Source organism: Microtus pennsylvanicus, chromosome 6 (assembly GCF_037038515.1).
Source record: "Microtus pennsylvanicus isolate mMicPen1 chromosome 6, mMicPen1.hap1, whole genome shotgun sequence".
Taxonomy (NCBI): Eukaryota; Metazoa; Chordata; class Mammalia; order Rodentia; family Cricetidae; genus Microtus; species Microtus pennsylvanicus.
The window spans coordinates 122,337,730-122,351,845 of record NC_134584.1 but is presented as its reverse complement, the minus strand read 5'-3'; the positions used below and the strand labels follow the sequence as shown (position 1 = coordinate 122,351,845).

At 47.9% G+C, this 14,116-nt stretch overlaps 1 protein-coding gene across 3 annotated transcripts in view; it reads left to right on the top strand.

The window, feature by feature from the left end:
- Positions 1-14,116, top strand: part of Fanca (FA complementation group A) — a 58,424-nt gene that overhangs the window by 41,745 nt on the left and 2,563 nt on the right. For 2 of the 3 annotated variants that reach the window (XM_075977584.1, XM_075977583.1), the window contains exons 30-41: positions 1,865-1,993; positions 5,281-5,365; positions 8,071-8,243; positions 8,973-9,078; positions 9,152-9,211; positions 9,327-9,431; positions 10,222-10,334; positions 11,229-11,364; positions 12,616-12,678; positions 13,017-13,122; positions 13,644-13,716; positions 13,885-14,035. In XM_075977584.1, the coding sequence (XP_075833699.1) occupies positions 1,865-1,993; positions 5,281-5,365; positions 8,071-8,243; positions 8,973-9,078; positions 9,152-9,211; positions 9,327-9,431; positions 10,222-10,334; positions 11,229-11,364; positions 12,616-12,678; positions 13,017-13,122; positions 13,644-13,716; positions 13,885-14,035 (1,300 nt within the window). Of the gene's footprint in view, positions 1-1,864; positions 1,994-5,280; positions 5,366-8,070; positions 8,244-8,972; positions 9,079-9,151; positions 9,212-9,326; positions 9,432-10,221; positions 10,335-11,228; positions 11,365-12,615; positions 12,679-13,016; positions 13,123-13,643; positions 13,717-13,884; positions 14,036-14,116 lie in introns of those variants that run through there. The other variant, XR_012910973.1, reaches the window with a different exon arrangement.

Genomic DNA, 14,116 nt, shown 5'->3' with positions numbered 1-14,116 from the left:
AGAAAGTATGTATATTCTGTGTGCTTTGGTAAAACCACAGGTAGACAGATGCACACGATGAACAGTCTGAGGCTACAAGAGAGCCCCTGTAAGAGCAAGCAACCATACTGGGACAGTAGAGCAGGCTGCTTGTTGTGAGTCAAGAGGGGGAGCAGGCTCCAAAGAGAGCCTTGAGATGAGCACCGGAAACTGAACACATCATGACTGGGCTTTTTGTTTATTTGAGGCCTCATATAATCTCACTTTTTAAAAAAATGACTTATTTATGTTTATGGGTGTACATGAATGTGCCTGGTGTCTGCCGAGGCCAGAAGAAGGTGGCAGATTCTTTGGAACTGAAATTCCAGGTGGATGTTAGCTGCTGGGCGCCATGTCAGCGCCAGGAAAATAATCTGGGCCTTTGCAGGAGGAGCCAGTGCTCAACAGCTGAGCCATCGCACCAGCCTCTACGACTTCGCTTTTAGACGTGTTTTAGGGATCTTTGAGACTGTATTTAGACGTGTTTTAGGGATCCTCCTCGAGACTGTATTGAGACGTGTTTTAGGGATCCTCCTCGAGACTGTATTGAGACGTGTTTTAGGGATCCTCGAGACTGTATTTAGACGTGTTTTAGGGATCCTCCTCGAGACTGTATTTAGACGTGTTTTAGGGATCCTCCTCGAGACTGTATTGAGACGTGTTTTAGGGATCCTCGAGACTGTATTTAGACGTGTTTTAGGGATCCTCCTCGAAACTGTATTGAGACGTGTTTTAGGGATCCTCCTCGAGACTGTATTGAGACGTGTTTTAGGGATCTTTGAGACTGTATTTAGACGTGTTTTAGGGATCCTCCTCGAGACTGTATTGAGACGTGTTTTAGGGATCCTCCTCGAGACTGTATTGAGACGTGTTTTAGGGATCCTCGAGACTGTATTTAGACGTGTTTTAGGGATCCTCCTCGAGACTGTATTGAGACGTGTTTTAGGGATCCTCCTCGAGACTGTATTGAGACGTGTTTTAGGGATCTTTGAGACTGTATTTAGACGTGTTTTAGGGATCCTCCTCCTCAGCCGCCCTCTGCATAGCTGGAGATTGGAGAGAGAAGCAATGGCCTCACACATGCGAGGCAAAACCTCCACTGGTAATCACTTCCTGCCGTCCTTCCTGCGTTAATCGCACACCGGACACTCGAGTAGATTCCGTGCGGATCTCGCCCACGTGCACAAAGTGCTGGCCTTCATCTTCCTCACCTGCTCTTTGTGGTGTGGGACACCTTATTGTATTTGGCTGTTTCCTCTTAGTGGACCACAGCCACCGTGTCCTTGAGACCCTTCCCTTCAGCACAGGCAGTACCACTCTCTGGTCACCAACCTGCAGTCCACAGTCTGGATTCTCCGCTGTCTTCCCTGTTAGGCGGCCGTGGTTCCGACCACCAGATGACTCAGTCCACACTGGTGTAGCTGCCTGCTCCATTACTGGGTTCCTGCTTAGGCTGTGGTCATACCATTGCCCCTCAGAGTGGCTTTGCCCACAGCACCGGCCCCTTCCCTTGCAGACAGTGACGCCTCACTGAGTTCTCAGGCTGCTGATGCTAGTACCACTTTACACAGTCACCAGAACTGGGTGCTCCTCTCTTTTAGAGGGGGGAGGGTATTGACACAGTGTTTCTCTGTGTATAGTCCCAGCTGTACTCACTCTATAGACCAGGCTGACCTCAAACTCAGAGATCCTCCTGTTTCTGCTAGATTGCAGTCCCAAAGTGCTGGGATTAAAGTTGTGTGCTACCACGCCCAGCTTCTGTTCTTATGGATCCCACCTCAGGGTGTTAAGAACCCCTGGTTATAACATGTTCCTCAGAATTCACCTGGGTGTTCAACCATTACAGGCATGACTTCCACCAGTGGGCAATCTATGAACACTTCTTGCCAGCACCATCTGCTTTGGGAGGCTGTGATGGAGACCTGGAAGCGGCGTTCACAGTCCTTGTCAGTGAGCTGATGGACTTCTACCAAAGGTCAGCCACAAAGTCCTCAGAACCTCCTGCTCTGTGCGAGTAACAGCACAAATCGGTACAACTTGTATAAGCTCGCAGTGTGTAGTCTTCTGTGTGGTGTTCATACGTCAGCGCCACAGCACAGATCATATAGACAGTGTGTAATCTGCATGGTGTTCATGTCAGCACAGATCATATAGACAGTGTGTTGTCTGCACGGTGTTCATGTGTCAGCACAGATCATATAGACAGTGTGTCGTCTGCACGGTGTTCATATGTCAGCACAGATCATATAGACAGTGTGTTGTCTGCACGGTGTTCATGTCAGCACAGATCATATAGACAGTGTGTCGTCTGCACGGTGTTCATACATCAGCGCCACAGCACAGATCATATAGACAGTGTGTCGTCTGCACGGTGTTCACGTGTCAGCACAGATCATATAGACAGTGTGTCGTCTGCACGATGTTCATGTGTCAGCACAGATCATATAGACAGTGTGTCGTCTGCACGGTGTTCACGTGTCAGCACAGATCATATAGACAGTGTGTTGTCTGCACGGTGTTCATGTGTCAGCACAGATCATATAGACAGTGTGTTGTCTGCACGGTGTTCATGTGTCAGCACAGATCATATAGACAGTGTGTCGTCTGCACGGTGTTCATATGTCAGCACAGATCATATAGACAGTGTGTCGTCTGCACGGTGTTCATGTCAGCACCACAGCACTGCAGGAAGTTCTTTGAGACACGGTCTCATTCAGTAGACAACAGATGTAGCACTCAGTCCCACCTCAGCCTCCCGAGGCTTAGAGTGTTAGTTGTGTGAGGCACAGCCGAGTGAAGGGGAAATCATCCCCCTTGGCTCCTGAGAGCAGCTCTGCAGCAGACAGATGCTGTACCAGGCTCTCCAACCGTGGCAGCCACCAGTCTACCTCCCGCCTGTGGAACTGCCTGCTCTGGACATTTCATAGAAACACAATCATATGTGGTCTGTTCCTGACTTACTTCACTGAGCAAACGTTTTCTAGGTTCATCCATGTAATAATATTTATTCCTTATGGCTGAACAATGCCATTGAACAATGCATATCATCTTTTCAATCCATTCTTCTATTGGTGGACATTTGAGTTGCTTCTTCTGTTTGGCTATTGTGAATAACATTGCTACTAACATTTGTCTATAGGTTTTTGTGCAGCCCTGAGCTATTGTCTTCTTGGGCATATGCATAGGAGTGGACTTGCGGGATAATAAGTTTTTTTTCTTTGAACATGTTTTCCCAAACTGGCTCTGCCATTGTGCAGCTGCCTGCGGTAGAGAGGATGTGAAGCACCTGCTCCATCACCACACCGCTGCTTTCTGACGGCAGTGGCAGCCGTGCTGAGCGTGTGAAGGCTGTATCACTGTAGTTTTTATTTGAGCTTTTTGGGTTTTTTGTTTGGTTGGTTGGGTGTTTGTTTGTTTGTTTTTGATTTTTCGAGACAGGGTTTCTCTGTAGCTTTTGGTTCCTGTCCTGGAACTAGCTCTTGTAGACCAGGCTGGCCTCGAACTCACAGAGGTCCGCCTGCCTCTGGCTCCCAAGTGCTGGGATTAAAGGCATGCGCCACCACCGCCCGGTCATTGTTTGTTTTTTGAGATAGGGTTTCTCTGTAGCTATGGAGTCAGTCCTGGATCTCGCTCTGTCGACCAGGCTGGTCTCAAACTCCCAGAGGTCCGCCGGTCTCTGCCTCCCGAGTGCTGGGATTAAAGGTGTGCACCACCACGGCCCTGCTGCTTTTTGTTTTTTCATGTGATCATGAATCAATTAGAGAAATACTTATTAGAATCCTGTCCCTGCCCCACCCCAGCTATCTTTTGTGCCACCAGAGATTAAACCCAGGGCCCCACACAGGCTAGGGAAGCCTTGCCTCTGAGTACACTCCAGTCCCTTTTAAACTGGGCTATCATATCAAGCTGCAGTTCTTTATGTACCGTAGATGCTCAGCACACAGATGACTTGTGCGTGTTTTCTCATGACCCTTCAAGTCTTTTCCCCTCTTGATAGTGTTCACTAATACACAAAAGCAAATTTGGTGAAGTTTGATTCATTTGTTTTATTTTTAGCTCTTACACTCAGGTTTTTACTTCATGAGTGGGGTGGGGTTGCCTTTCCTGGACATCTTTGTTGAGAAGACTGTACTTTCCCCATGAGATGCCCTTGGTGTCCTTGTCAAGGGTCAGCTAGCTGCTTCAAAAGACTTTATTTCTGGTCCCTGCTTCTGTCTGCTGTCTCAGTGTGCTGTTCTGTACTGAAGTCTTGAAATTTGGAAGTGTGAGTCTTCCAACATTGCTCTTTTTAAAGATTGCTTTGGCTATTCTGGGTCCTTTGTGATTTCATTTGAATTTTTGAATCAGTGTTTCGATTTTTACAAAACCGTCTGGGATCCCGATAGGAACTGCGTTAGATCTCGCTACCAGCTTGGGTAATGATGCCATCTGACCAGTACTCTTTTTCCTGTCCTTGGTGACAGGATGACATTTCATTGGCTTAGGTTTTAACTTCTTTTAGCAGTATTTTAGGTTTTCATGGTATGTCTTATATTTGCTGAAACTATTACTAAGAATTTTATTTTTGTTTATTTGTCTGTCTTGAGACAGGGTCTCACTCAGTAGCTCTGTCTGGCCTGGAACTTGGTATGTAGTCCAGGCTGATCTTGAACTCCCAGAGATCCACCTGCCTTGGTATTTTATTCTTTTCAATGTGGCTGTAAGTAGAATTACTGCTTTATTTTTTAAGTTATTCACGGATAATGTATAGAAATATAACTGAGTTCTCCACATTGATTCAACAAACTCAACTATTTGCTGCAGAGATTCTTTTATTTTTGTTTTTTAGAGACAGGGTTTCTCTGTGTAACAGCCCTGGTTGTTCAGGAACTCACTCTTTAGACCAGACTGGCCTCAAACTCAGAGATCTGCCTCTCTCTGCCTCTTCTTTTTGTTTGTTTGTGTATGTGTCTGTGTTTCTGTAGACAGGATTTCTCTGTGTAACTTTGGAGCCTGTTCAGCCACTCTCTCTGCAGACCAGGTTGGCCTCAAACTCACAGAGATCCACCTGCCTCTGCCTCTGTGAGTACTGGGATTCTATGCATGTCCCTGCCATTCTTTGTACTTGCTATTTTTGACTGCTATTGCTTTGATTTTGTTGAGTTTTTGTGGATTGTTTTATGTTGTCAGTTATGTGCAGACACCCCAGTGTGGGGGCAGGACGGGGAATGAGCATCACAGTGAGGACCGCCAGGCAGTCCTGAGCTTTTGTTTTGTTTTCAGTTCAAGGAGTTATAATCACTCACCGGACTCTGATTTGGTTCTTGGTGGCCGCACAGGAAATGAGGATATTCTTTCCAGGCTGCAGGTGAGTTAGAAGACAACAGGGCTCAGTGTGTTTGCTGCAGCAAACCTGTCCTCAGCTAAGGTAAGTATGACCAATTTGCATAATGGTGACTAACGCAACAGGACAGAGTGGAAACTTGCATTATCCACACCATGGCTAAGACCTGAGCAACAGTGTACTCTGAATTTAGTCCACAGGTGAGCACCATAAAACCCAGGCACACAGCTGTGATGCCAAAACTGTTTCCAGGCTTTGGGACATACCAAATCCCAGGCACACAGCTGTGGTGCCAAAACTGTCTTCAGGCTTTGGGACATACCAAATCCCAGGCACACAGCTGTGGTGCCAAAACTGTCTTCAGGCTTTGGGACATACCAACTTAGCAAAGCAGCTGTCGCTGCACAACCTTCTGCTTCTTCAGCGGAACCGCAGGCTCTGAAAAGTGACCCTAACAAGCTCCCATTTAGCAGAGGAAAAGAGCACATGGGGTTTCCGTGGGGTCCCAGGATTAGTGGGAGAATGCAGTTCCACACAGTGTGCCTCCCAGTTCATGTCTGCCTCCAAATCCTGCAGGCCTGACTGCCCTTGGGAGCTGTCTGAGTTACGGTTGCCATGGCTCTGAAGAAACACATGACCACAGCAACTCTTACAGAGGAAAGCATTTAATTGGGCTGGCTTACAGTTCAGAGGTTTAGTCCATTGTCATCATGGTAGAACATGGTGGCGTGCAAGCCAACATGGTGCTGGAGAAGGAGCTAAGAGTCCTGTATCTTTATCTGAAGGCAACAGGACACTGAATAGGAGAGAGACCTCAGAGCCCATTCCCACAGTGACACACTTCCTCCAACAAAGCCAATTCTACGCCTGCAAAGCCACAGCTCCTGATAGTGCCACTCCCTGTGATCTTGTGGGGACCAGTTCCAATCAGTACCACAGGAGCGCACATGCCAGTCCTCTGTTGCTGTGGATTTCAGTCACTTGCCTTCACTGCCATGGTCCTGTAGCACGTCAGCACGTCACATCAGGGAGGGTGCAGTAGACCAAAGCTGCTTACCTCGTAGCATCCAAGAAGCAGAGAGCAAGTGACCGGTAGATTCTTCAGTCGGTTCCTAATGACCTATTTCCTCTAACCAGGCCCTACCTCCTACATGTTCGGCCACTTCCCCGTGGTCCACTTAGGTATGTCTCCAACAATGGATGGGGTCAGAGCCCTCCTGAGCCACTCACTTCTGAACACTGGTGCCTTGGGGTGTAGGGTGGGGCAAGCTGGCCTTTAGGGGACATTTTAGATCCAAACCATTCTTCAAGGGTCTGGATTCAGAAATGTGGGCCACTAAAGAGATCTGTAGGTGGTGAGTACCAAGGAAATCACTCGAAAGTAAGAACATCCTACAGAAGAAGAGATCCAAAGCACCAGGCGCTTCATCTTGACCGTTGTCCTCCCCATCCGTCTTTCCCAGAGATACCTAGCCTGGATGTGGTTTCAGGGTCACACAACAGGTTGTAACAGGTGCCAAGCACATTATTTCTGCAAAGTAGACAGGATACACTTCCACACAGGCATCAGACATTACCTGGTGTCATGTGTTGGGTCTCTGCCCATTCCTCCCCAGCAACAGGGCCTCTTCCTTCACTCCTCAGGCCTACCTGGTTCCCTCTCACATTCCTCCTTAAAAGATAGTAACTGCTTACTCTGTCACCTTGTCTTCCCGGGAGAGTGACAAACAGCAGCCTTGGTAGCACACTGTGAAAGCATCCGGTAGTAGCATAGATGCAAGGCAGACAGTGTTGCCGATGGGAGTGCTCAGAGCCTGGATGCCGAGGATGAATGAGAGAGATCCAGTGAAACCAACGCTGTGGCTTAGGCTTCACATTGTCTGTTGATGAGCTGGCTTCCAGGTTAGACAGGAAATCAGTCCTATTCCTGCATTTGCCATCTTGTTTTTAAAAAAATAAGTTATAAGATCCAAGTATAGGCCCAAAGTAGAGTTCACATTTATTTGGGGCTCATGGATCATCCTTTGGTGCTTAAGAAAGTCACGTTTATTCTCTTGAAAAATATGTTTTTAAAGAAAAGTATTTGGAAATGTTTGAGAATACAGGGGCCTCAGCTATGACAGCAAAATGCTGGCCTGACACTAGCCTGGACTCTACACTGGGAGCAGACAGGAGCACAGCCGTGCTGTGCTAGTAGGGTGGTAATGGGCCACGAGAGACTGCTGACTCCAGCCTTAAAGAATGCATACAAAGGGCTGGGAGGGCAAAACAAATCCACCTTCAGCTCATTCCTGCATGTACACAGCAGAGAGTAACGGAGGGCAGAGTGCCAGCCACAGGTAAATCTGTGTGAGGTGTGATTGGGATCCCTTGCACTCTATTTTTGCAGTTTAAAAACTGCCTTGTTTCTGTAGTATGGGTCTTGAACGTAGAACCTTGTACACCCTAGGCAAATACTCTCAGCCAGGCAGGCCCTGAATGTGTGTAGTCTTCTTGGCTTTGTCTCCCAGTTGTTGAGCTGCCACATCTGACCAAAAGTGGTCTCCACATGGGGAAGCTTGTGTTCTTGTCCCTCCTCACTCCCCATTCCTGTGGAGATAACCCTCCCAAGCTCATCTCTGAGTCCCCAACTAAGGTCCATAGTGAGCCCTGAGAACTCTTCTGCCCTGATTCATGTTTGGGGACATTAAAGACAGAAGGATGGAAGTGTATCTGGGTCTCTTTTCCAGGAGATGGCTGTGGACCTGGAGTTGGATCAAGGCTCTTCTGCCGCCTATGGCTGTTCAGCTTCTCAGAGTCACATTCTCTTCCGCCTATTCAGAAGACGGCTCCACGCTCTGGCAAAGGGGCACGGCACGGCTTCTAGCCTTAGGAGACAGCGAGAGCTGCTCGTATGCAAACGGTAACAGACATCGCAGCATCTCTCATGAGCCAGTGTCTGTCTTTAGCTTCCTCTGCTCATTGCTTGTATTATGTCTACCCCAAGCTTGCAAAGGTTTGAGCATCTCGGTGGCTCCCGTGGGAACAGGTGTGACAGTGTAAAAGGTGCTTTGGACTCCAGTCTTTCTCCTCAGACTCTAGAATCCCTCTGCTAAAAGGGTGTACTATAAAGAACATTTCGTTGTTGCTGTTTTAAATGTACTTTTTTTTAGAGTGCATTTCTTTATAATAGAATCCTCCAGTTAAGGATTGCATCCAGCTGGGCGGTGGTGGCGTAAGCCTTTAATCCCAGCACTCGGGAGGCAGAGGCAGGCGGATCTCTGTGAATTCGAGGCCAGCCTGGTCTACAAGAGCTAGATCCAGGACAGGATCCAAAGCTACAGAGAAACCATGTCTTCAAAAAAAAAAAAAAAGGATTGCATCCATCTACATGGTTGTTGAAATTTTTTTTATTTATTTTGAAGCATATTTGGGGTATCTGCAGTGACTAAGCAGGAATTTAATGCTGGGGACAAAGACAGCTTTCTATGTAGAACACTTCAGGGCAGGACAATGGGAGCTGGAGACCAGGGCTATGGTGCAGATAGCATCACTCCATCTGGAAAGTTGTGTGCAACAGAGTTTGAGCCAGGGAAAGGGCACCTTTTCTTTGTTGTCTCTCTTCACCGTGATGTACCCCCTTCTTCCCAAGGCTTCTCCTCCGCCTGCCTCCATCAGTTCTTATGGGCAGCCCCCAGACCAGACAACCTGTGTCCCCCAACTGTGAGGAGTTCTTTAACCTGGTCAACTCTGAGTTGGTATGTGAAAACGCTCTGGGCTGGCCTTTCTACCTCTGTGTTGGTTTTATGCTGACTTTGAACTGTTTTACAGAGAAACTCCTGTTGCCACGGCAGTGTCCTGACCCATGATATTACTATGCACTTCTTCAGGGTAATCCTGTTATGTGACGGAACTCTCTGGTTGCCTAGGTGGTTCCTTCGGGGCTAGCGTTCCCATGGGCACCTGGGTTAGCAAACTGCTGAGTTTCTGTGTGTTCTCGCTACAGGGGCTCCTTACTGTGTGTTTTCGAAGTGAAGACCCAGCATTGGTGGCCAACATGACCCTGACAGAGTGCCAGAGCAAATGTCCCATTATTCTGACCTCAGCCCTGGTAGGTCTGTGTGTTGGATTTTTAAAATTGCATTTCTTTATCTCCTTCCCCCACACCAATCTCTGTATGTAGGCATGCTCAGTGGTCAGAGAGCAACTGTGGGGTCAGTCCTTCTAAGACTAAACTCAGGTCATCAGATTTGCACCAAGCACCTTTCCTATTGAGACTCCACACACTCCCTTGTCTTGTTAGATTTCCAAGAGTCAGGATTTCCAGGGTTCAGGATCCCTCCCTGGTTGTTAGGATTCACAAGATGTTTGAGAAGTGAAGTGGCTAGAAGGGCTGGAGCAACGACTCGGCAGTTAAAAGCACTGTCTGCCCTTCCAGAGGATCCAGGCTTGATTCCAGCACCTACATTCATATACCAGGGAGTCTAACAGCTTCTGACCTCTGCAGGCACAAAGCTTGTGTCAATATGTGATACACAGACATACATGCAGGGAAAATGTTCATACATATTAAAATATATTTAAGCTGGGCAGTGGTGGCTCATGCCTTTAATCCCAGCATTTGGGAGGCAGAGACAGGTACATCTCTTGAGTTCTAATTCAGCCCGGTCTACATAGTATGAGTTCCAGGACAGCCAGGGCTACATAGGGAAACTCTGTCTATAAAAACCAAACACCGCCCCCCTCCCCCCCAAAAAAAAGAAAAATTATTCAGCCGGACAGCACGAGCTGTGCGGAGCTCTTCGGAGCTCCTAGCTGACTGGCAATTAGATGTCTGGGTGTTGGCAGCATCTCTCTCTTATGACAACTTTTGTTTCTTGGTGACCCTTCACTTGCCACAGCTATGGTGGTCAAGCCTGGAGCCAGTGCTGTGTAGTCGGTGGAAGAAATGTTATCAGGGCACACTGCCGCAGGAGCTGCAGAGACTACAGGAGGCCCGGGAGTTTGCTAGCAGGTAAGCGGAGGCAGTCTCAAGGGGAGCAGCAGGCTGAGCTGACTGGCCTGCCTGAGAAAGCCGCTTTCATCGGATCTCCTAGCTCAGCTTTCTACATCCTGGCCTGGATCCTGTTCTGTTTATTTGGCACAGAGTGCCCCAGAGGGTCAAGGCAGGCAGCATTGGGGGAACAGGATAGGGTAGAAGCAGATCACCTGAGAGTCAGATTTCTGGCAGCCCTGGCTGGCCTGTCCTTATGAAGACCATCAAGCTCCCTGCGGCATCTTGGGAGTTCTTAGAGGGCTGCAGCAAGACATTAATCTTTATCAAGAACTTCCTCCTGGTAGCTGGTTTTGAATCCGTGCTGCCTCTGTTGGGAATACTCCACAACTTGTTCAGCAAACAAGTTAACACAGGCCTTGCTATCAACCCTGACTCTACAGAGATCAAATTATCCCTTTAAGTCCTTCACTGTACGGCATGAGTGCATCTGCCAAACTCACCCTGATGGAAAGTAAGGTGTCACACTAATCATAAAGTAGACTCCGATGGGCTAGCCCAGTCAGAGGCCTACATGGACAACAAATACTGAGAGACCGGTAGTACTATGCCTCTTCCTTCAAAGCTCTTAGACCCCTGCACCTCATTATGAGGTGGACAGGACTAAGCCGGTTTCCCCTCAGAATGCTGTGTATCACCTGCCTTATGAACAAGGCTGGCCTCAACCTACCAGATCCTCCCTGAAGAGACAGACACTTGACACAAATTGTATTTGTGGGGTCTCTGGGGCCCCCTGCATCATGTTTGAAAGGAAAGCCCCTTTTGTTAAACACAAAGCTATTTTGTGGCCAGCGGCATGACAATTAGGTGAATACAATTTCAACCTCTGCAATGATGTTTCTTTGTGTGTGTCAGTCTCCTCTCTGGTTCAGCTTCCCCAGCACCCAGCCCGGCCTGGATCTCAGCTGCTGCTCTGCACTTTGCAACTAGAGAAGTTAGGACGGAAAATGTCAGGGTGCATCTGAAAAGGCTAGACTGCGAGAGGAAGGAGGTGAGACACAGAATTTGATACCTTTCTTCTACTGAGCTTAATTTTCATCACTTCTCTAAGTGAGGTATGCCCATTGGCTTTCCTTTTCCAAGAAAAACATGAAGTTTGGAGCTATCACTATTTCAAAGTCAAACTAATAGCTGAGTTTGTTTTCTAGTGTCTCAAGTTCATTGGTAAAGTGCTGTACATTTCTTTTTGGAAGTATTTATGTCAAGCTTGTTTTTGCCTGCACTTCAACCTAATATAAAGCCACCAGCCAGCATCTGCACCTCCCAGATACCCATTGCCACAACGGTGGCTTGTACTGCAGGGCACTTACAAGAGTGCAACTCGGAGGCACCCGGTGACGACTGGCTGGAGCTATGCTCTGCACAAGTACAAGGAATTGCTCCAACTTCTAAGTGAAGGGACAGGCAGGACTTGGACACTGAGCCCTCGAGAGCAAGCCCTAACTACCTAGTGCCCTCTACAGCAGTCATGTGACCTCTAAGAAACTCAGGCAAAACAGGAACCAGCATCTAAGGAGGAAGCTGGGAAGTAAGCCATATTGTACACCCCTTCACTCCTAAATGCAGGACCTCTGCTGACTCAAGATTTATATGCCAACCTAACTAAACTAGATCAGTAGTAGAGCCGAATGTTTCACTATAATATAGAAACCCTAGAAGGATTCTTCCAAACCCATTTTTCTATTGCTTTTGAATTATTAGAAGTAATGTTGCTGGGCAATGGTGGCGAACCCCAGCACTTGGGATGCAGAGGCAGGTGGATCTCTGTGAGTTCGAGGCCATCCTGGTCTACAAGAGCTAGTTCCAGGACAGGCTCCAAAACCACAGAGAAACCCTGTAGACAGAGAGACAGACACAGAGGTAATATCAATGGCTTCAGAGACCAATGGTAGGAAGAACTGACTTCTGCATGCATACACACAAAATAAATGTAGTAAAAATTGTTTTAAGTGACCATATACGCCATAATTTATTCTGATGTAAGCTTCTAAACAATAGAAAGCCTGGAATGGAGGTTCATACTAGCAATCACAGCACTTGGAAGGCTGAGACAGGAAGACTGTCAGAATGAATTTGAGGCAAAATTTGAGGCTAGCCTGGACTTCACAATAAGACCCTGTCTCCAAAAACAGTGAAAAGAGTGAATGAGAATTTTCCACTTCCAGGCATTGTGCTGTAGCCAGGGTCTCACTAAGCCTAGTGTCAGGATATGACTTAAATGTGCTGCCTCTTTCCCTCCTAGCTGCTCATCTTCCTCCTCTTCTTTTCCTTGATGAGCCTACTCTCGTCCTACCTGACCCAACAGGTAAGTCACACCTTTTAGCTGAGGATGCATTTTCCCCTCAACCCTGGGCTAGGCAGGAGCACCAGGTAATAAGTTCCAGGCCCACTCAGACTTCAGTTCCTACCTCTGGGCTTTTCAGGCTGTTTCTTGTTTGGTCTTTTGATGTCTTGCTCCAATGACATTTCCATCTAGAAAGCCCAGGCATGCCTCTGCTTAGGTTGTCACCAGGTTTAGACTTTGGAGGGTAAAATGGTGAGGTTTGAACCCCGAATCCACATGAGCACAGCAGCTCTTGGGAGCCAGCTTTGCCCACCCTGCACTAAAGTTAGCTCTTCTGAGGCTTCTTCTGTGGCTCGCAGGACACTGCTGAGCATCTGAAAGCCATGGACACCTGTGCCGAGGTCCTCGTGTACTTGGGGAGAAGGAAGGTTTCCTGGCTGGTACTCTTCCAGTTGACAGAGACGGGTGAGAAGCTGTGTGTCCCTTGAACAGCATGGGAGAGCTGGCTCTACCCAAGATGAGACAGACATGAACTGATGAGCTGCCACGACAGCTGTGTCACCCTTCAGAAGCAGCTTTCAGACTTGGGGTCAACTTTCATGGGCTTAACTTTACTGAGTTTATAAACCTTAACTCATTTGGGGTATTAATTCAGGACACAACTTATTTAAAGCAACAGAAGAGTCAATTGGGACACTCAAAGGTCCACAATGTTGCTGCTTTAGAATGGTCTACCCATAGGCACATTGGAGGGGGAGCAGTTGGAGGGTACTTGTTCACCCCCATCTCTGTTCTCCTGTATGAGCATATCACCCCCATTTTCCCAGACCAAAGGAAAAAAGACCCTCTTTCCCAGCAGTTCTAACAGGTGTCCTCAGCATAGGTCATAAGCCCCTGGATGTCACCACAGCTAGACAGAAACAACTCAGAGCATATGACCTCCTGGAGTCATCCCACAGCACTAGAGAACTGCCTCCATTTTGCAGATGCCGAGCTGGGGCACCTCCTCCACTTGGCCCCAGATCAGCACACCAGGCTGCTGCCATTTGCCTTCTACAGGTAACTACCTGCTGGTTGGTGAGTAAGCCCAGCCTGGGTGCCTGGTGTGGTCAAAGAAAGAGCAAAAGTCACTTGTCACTCTAATCAACAAATAAGTCTATAGTCTGTGCTAACTGCTACTTACCTCTCGTAGCTTCAAGTCCTTTCTCATTTTGCCTTTACCTGCAGGCTTCTCTCCTACTTCAGTGAAGACGCCATCATCAAGGAAGAGGCTTTCCTGCATGTCGCTGTCGACATGTACCTGAAGCTGATGCAGCTCTTTGTGGATGGGGAAACCAGGACTGTGTTACCTCAGGCCAGCAAACGCTTAAAGCTCCAAGTAAGGCCCCCAGCCTGTGAGGCAGCTGTTTATTCCTTAGGAACAGCAGGTGAGCTGCGCTGGTACCAATTCAGTGTGCCT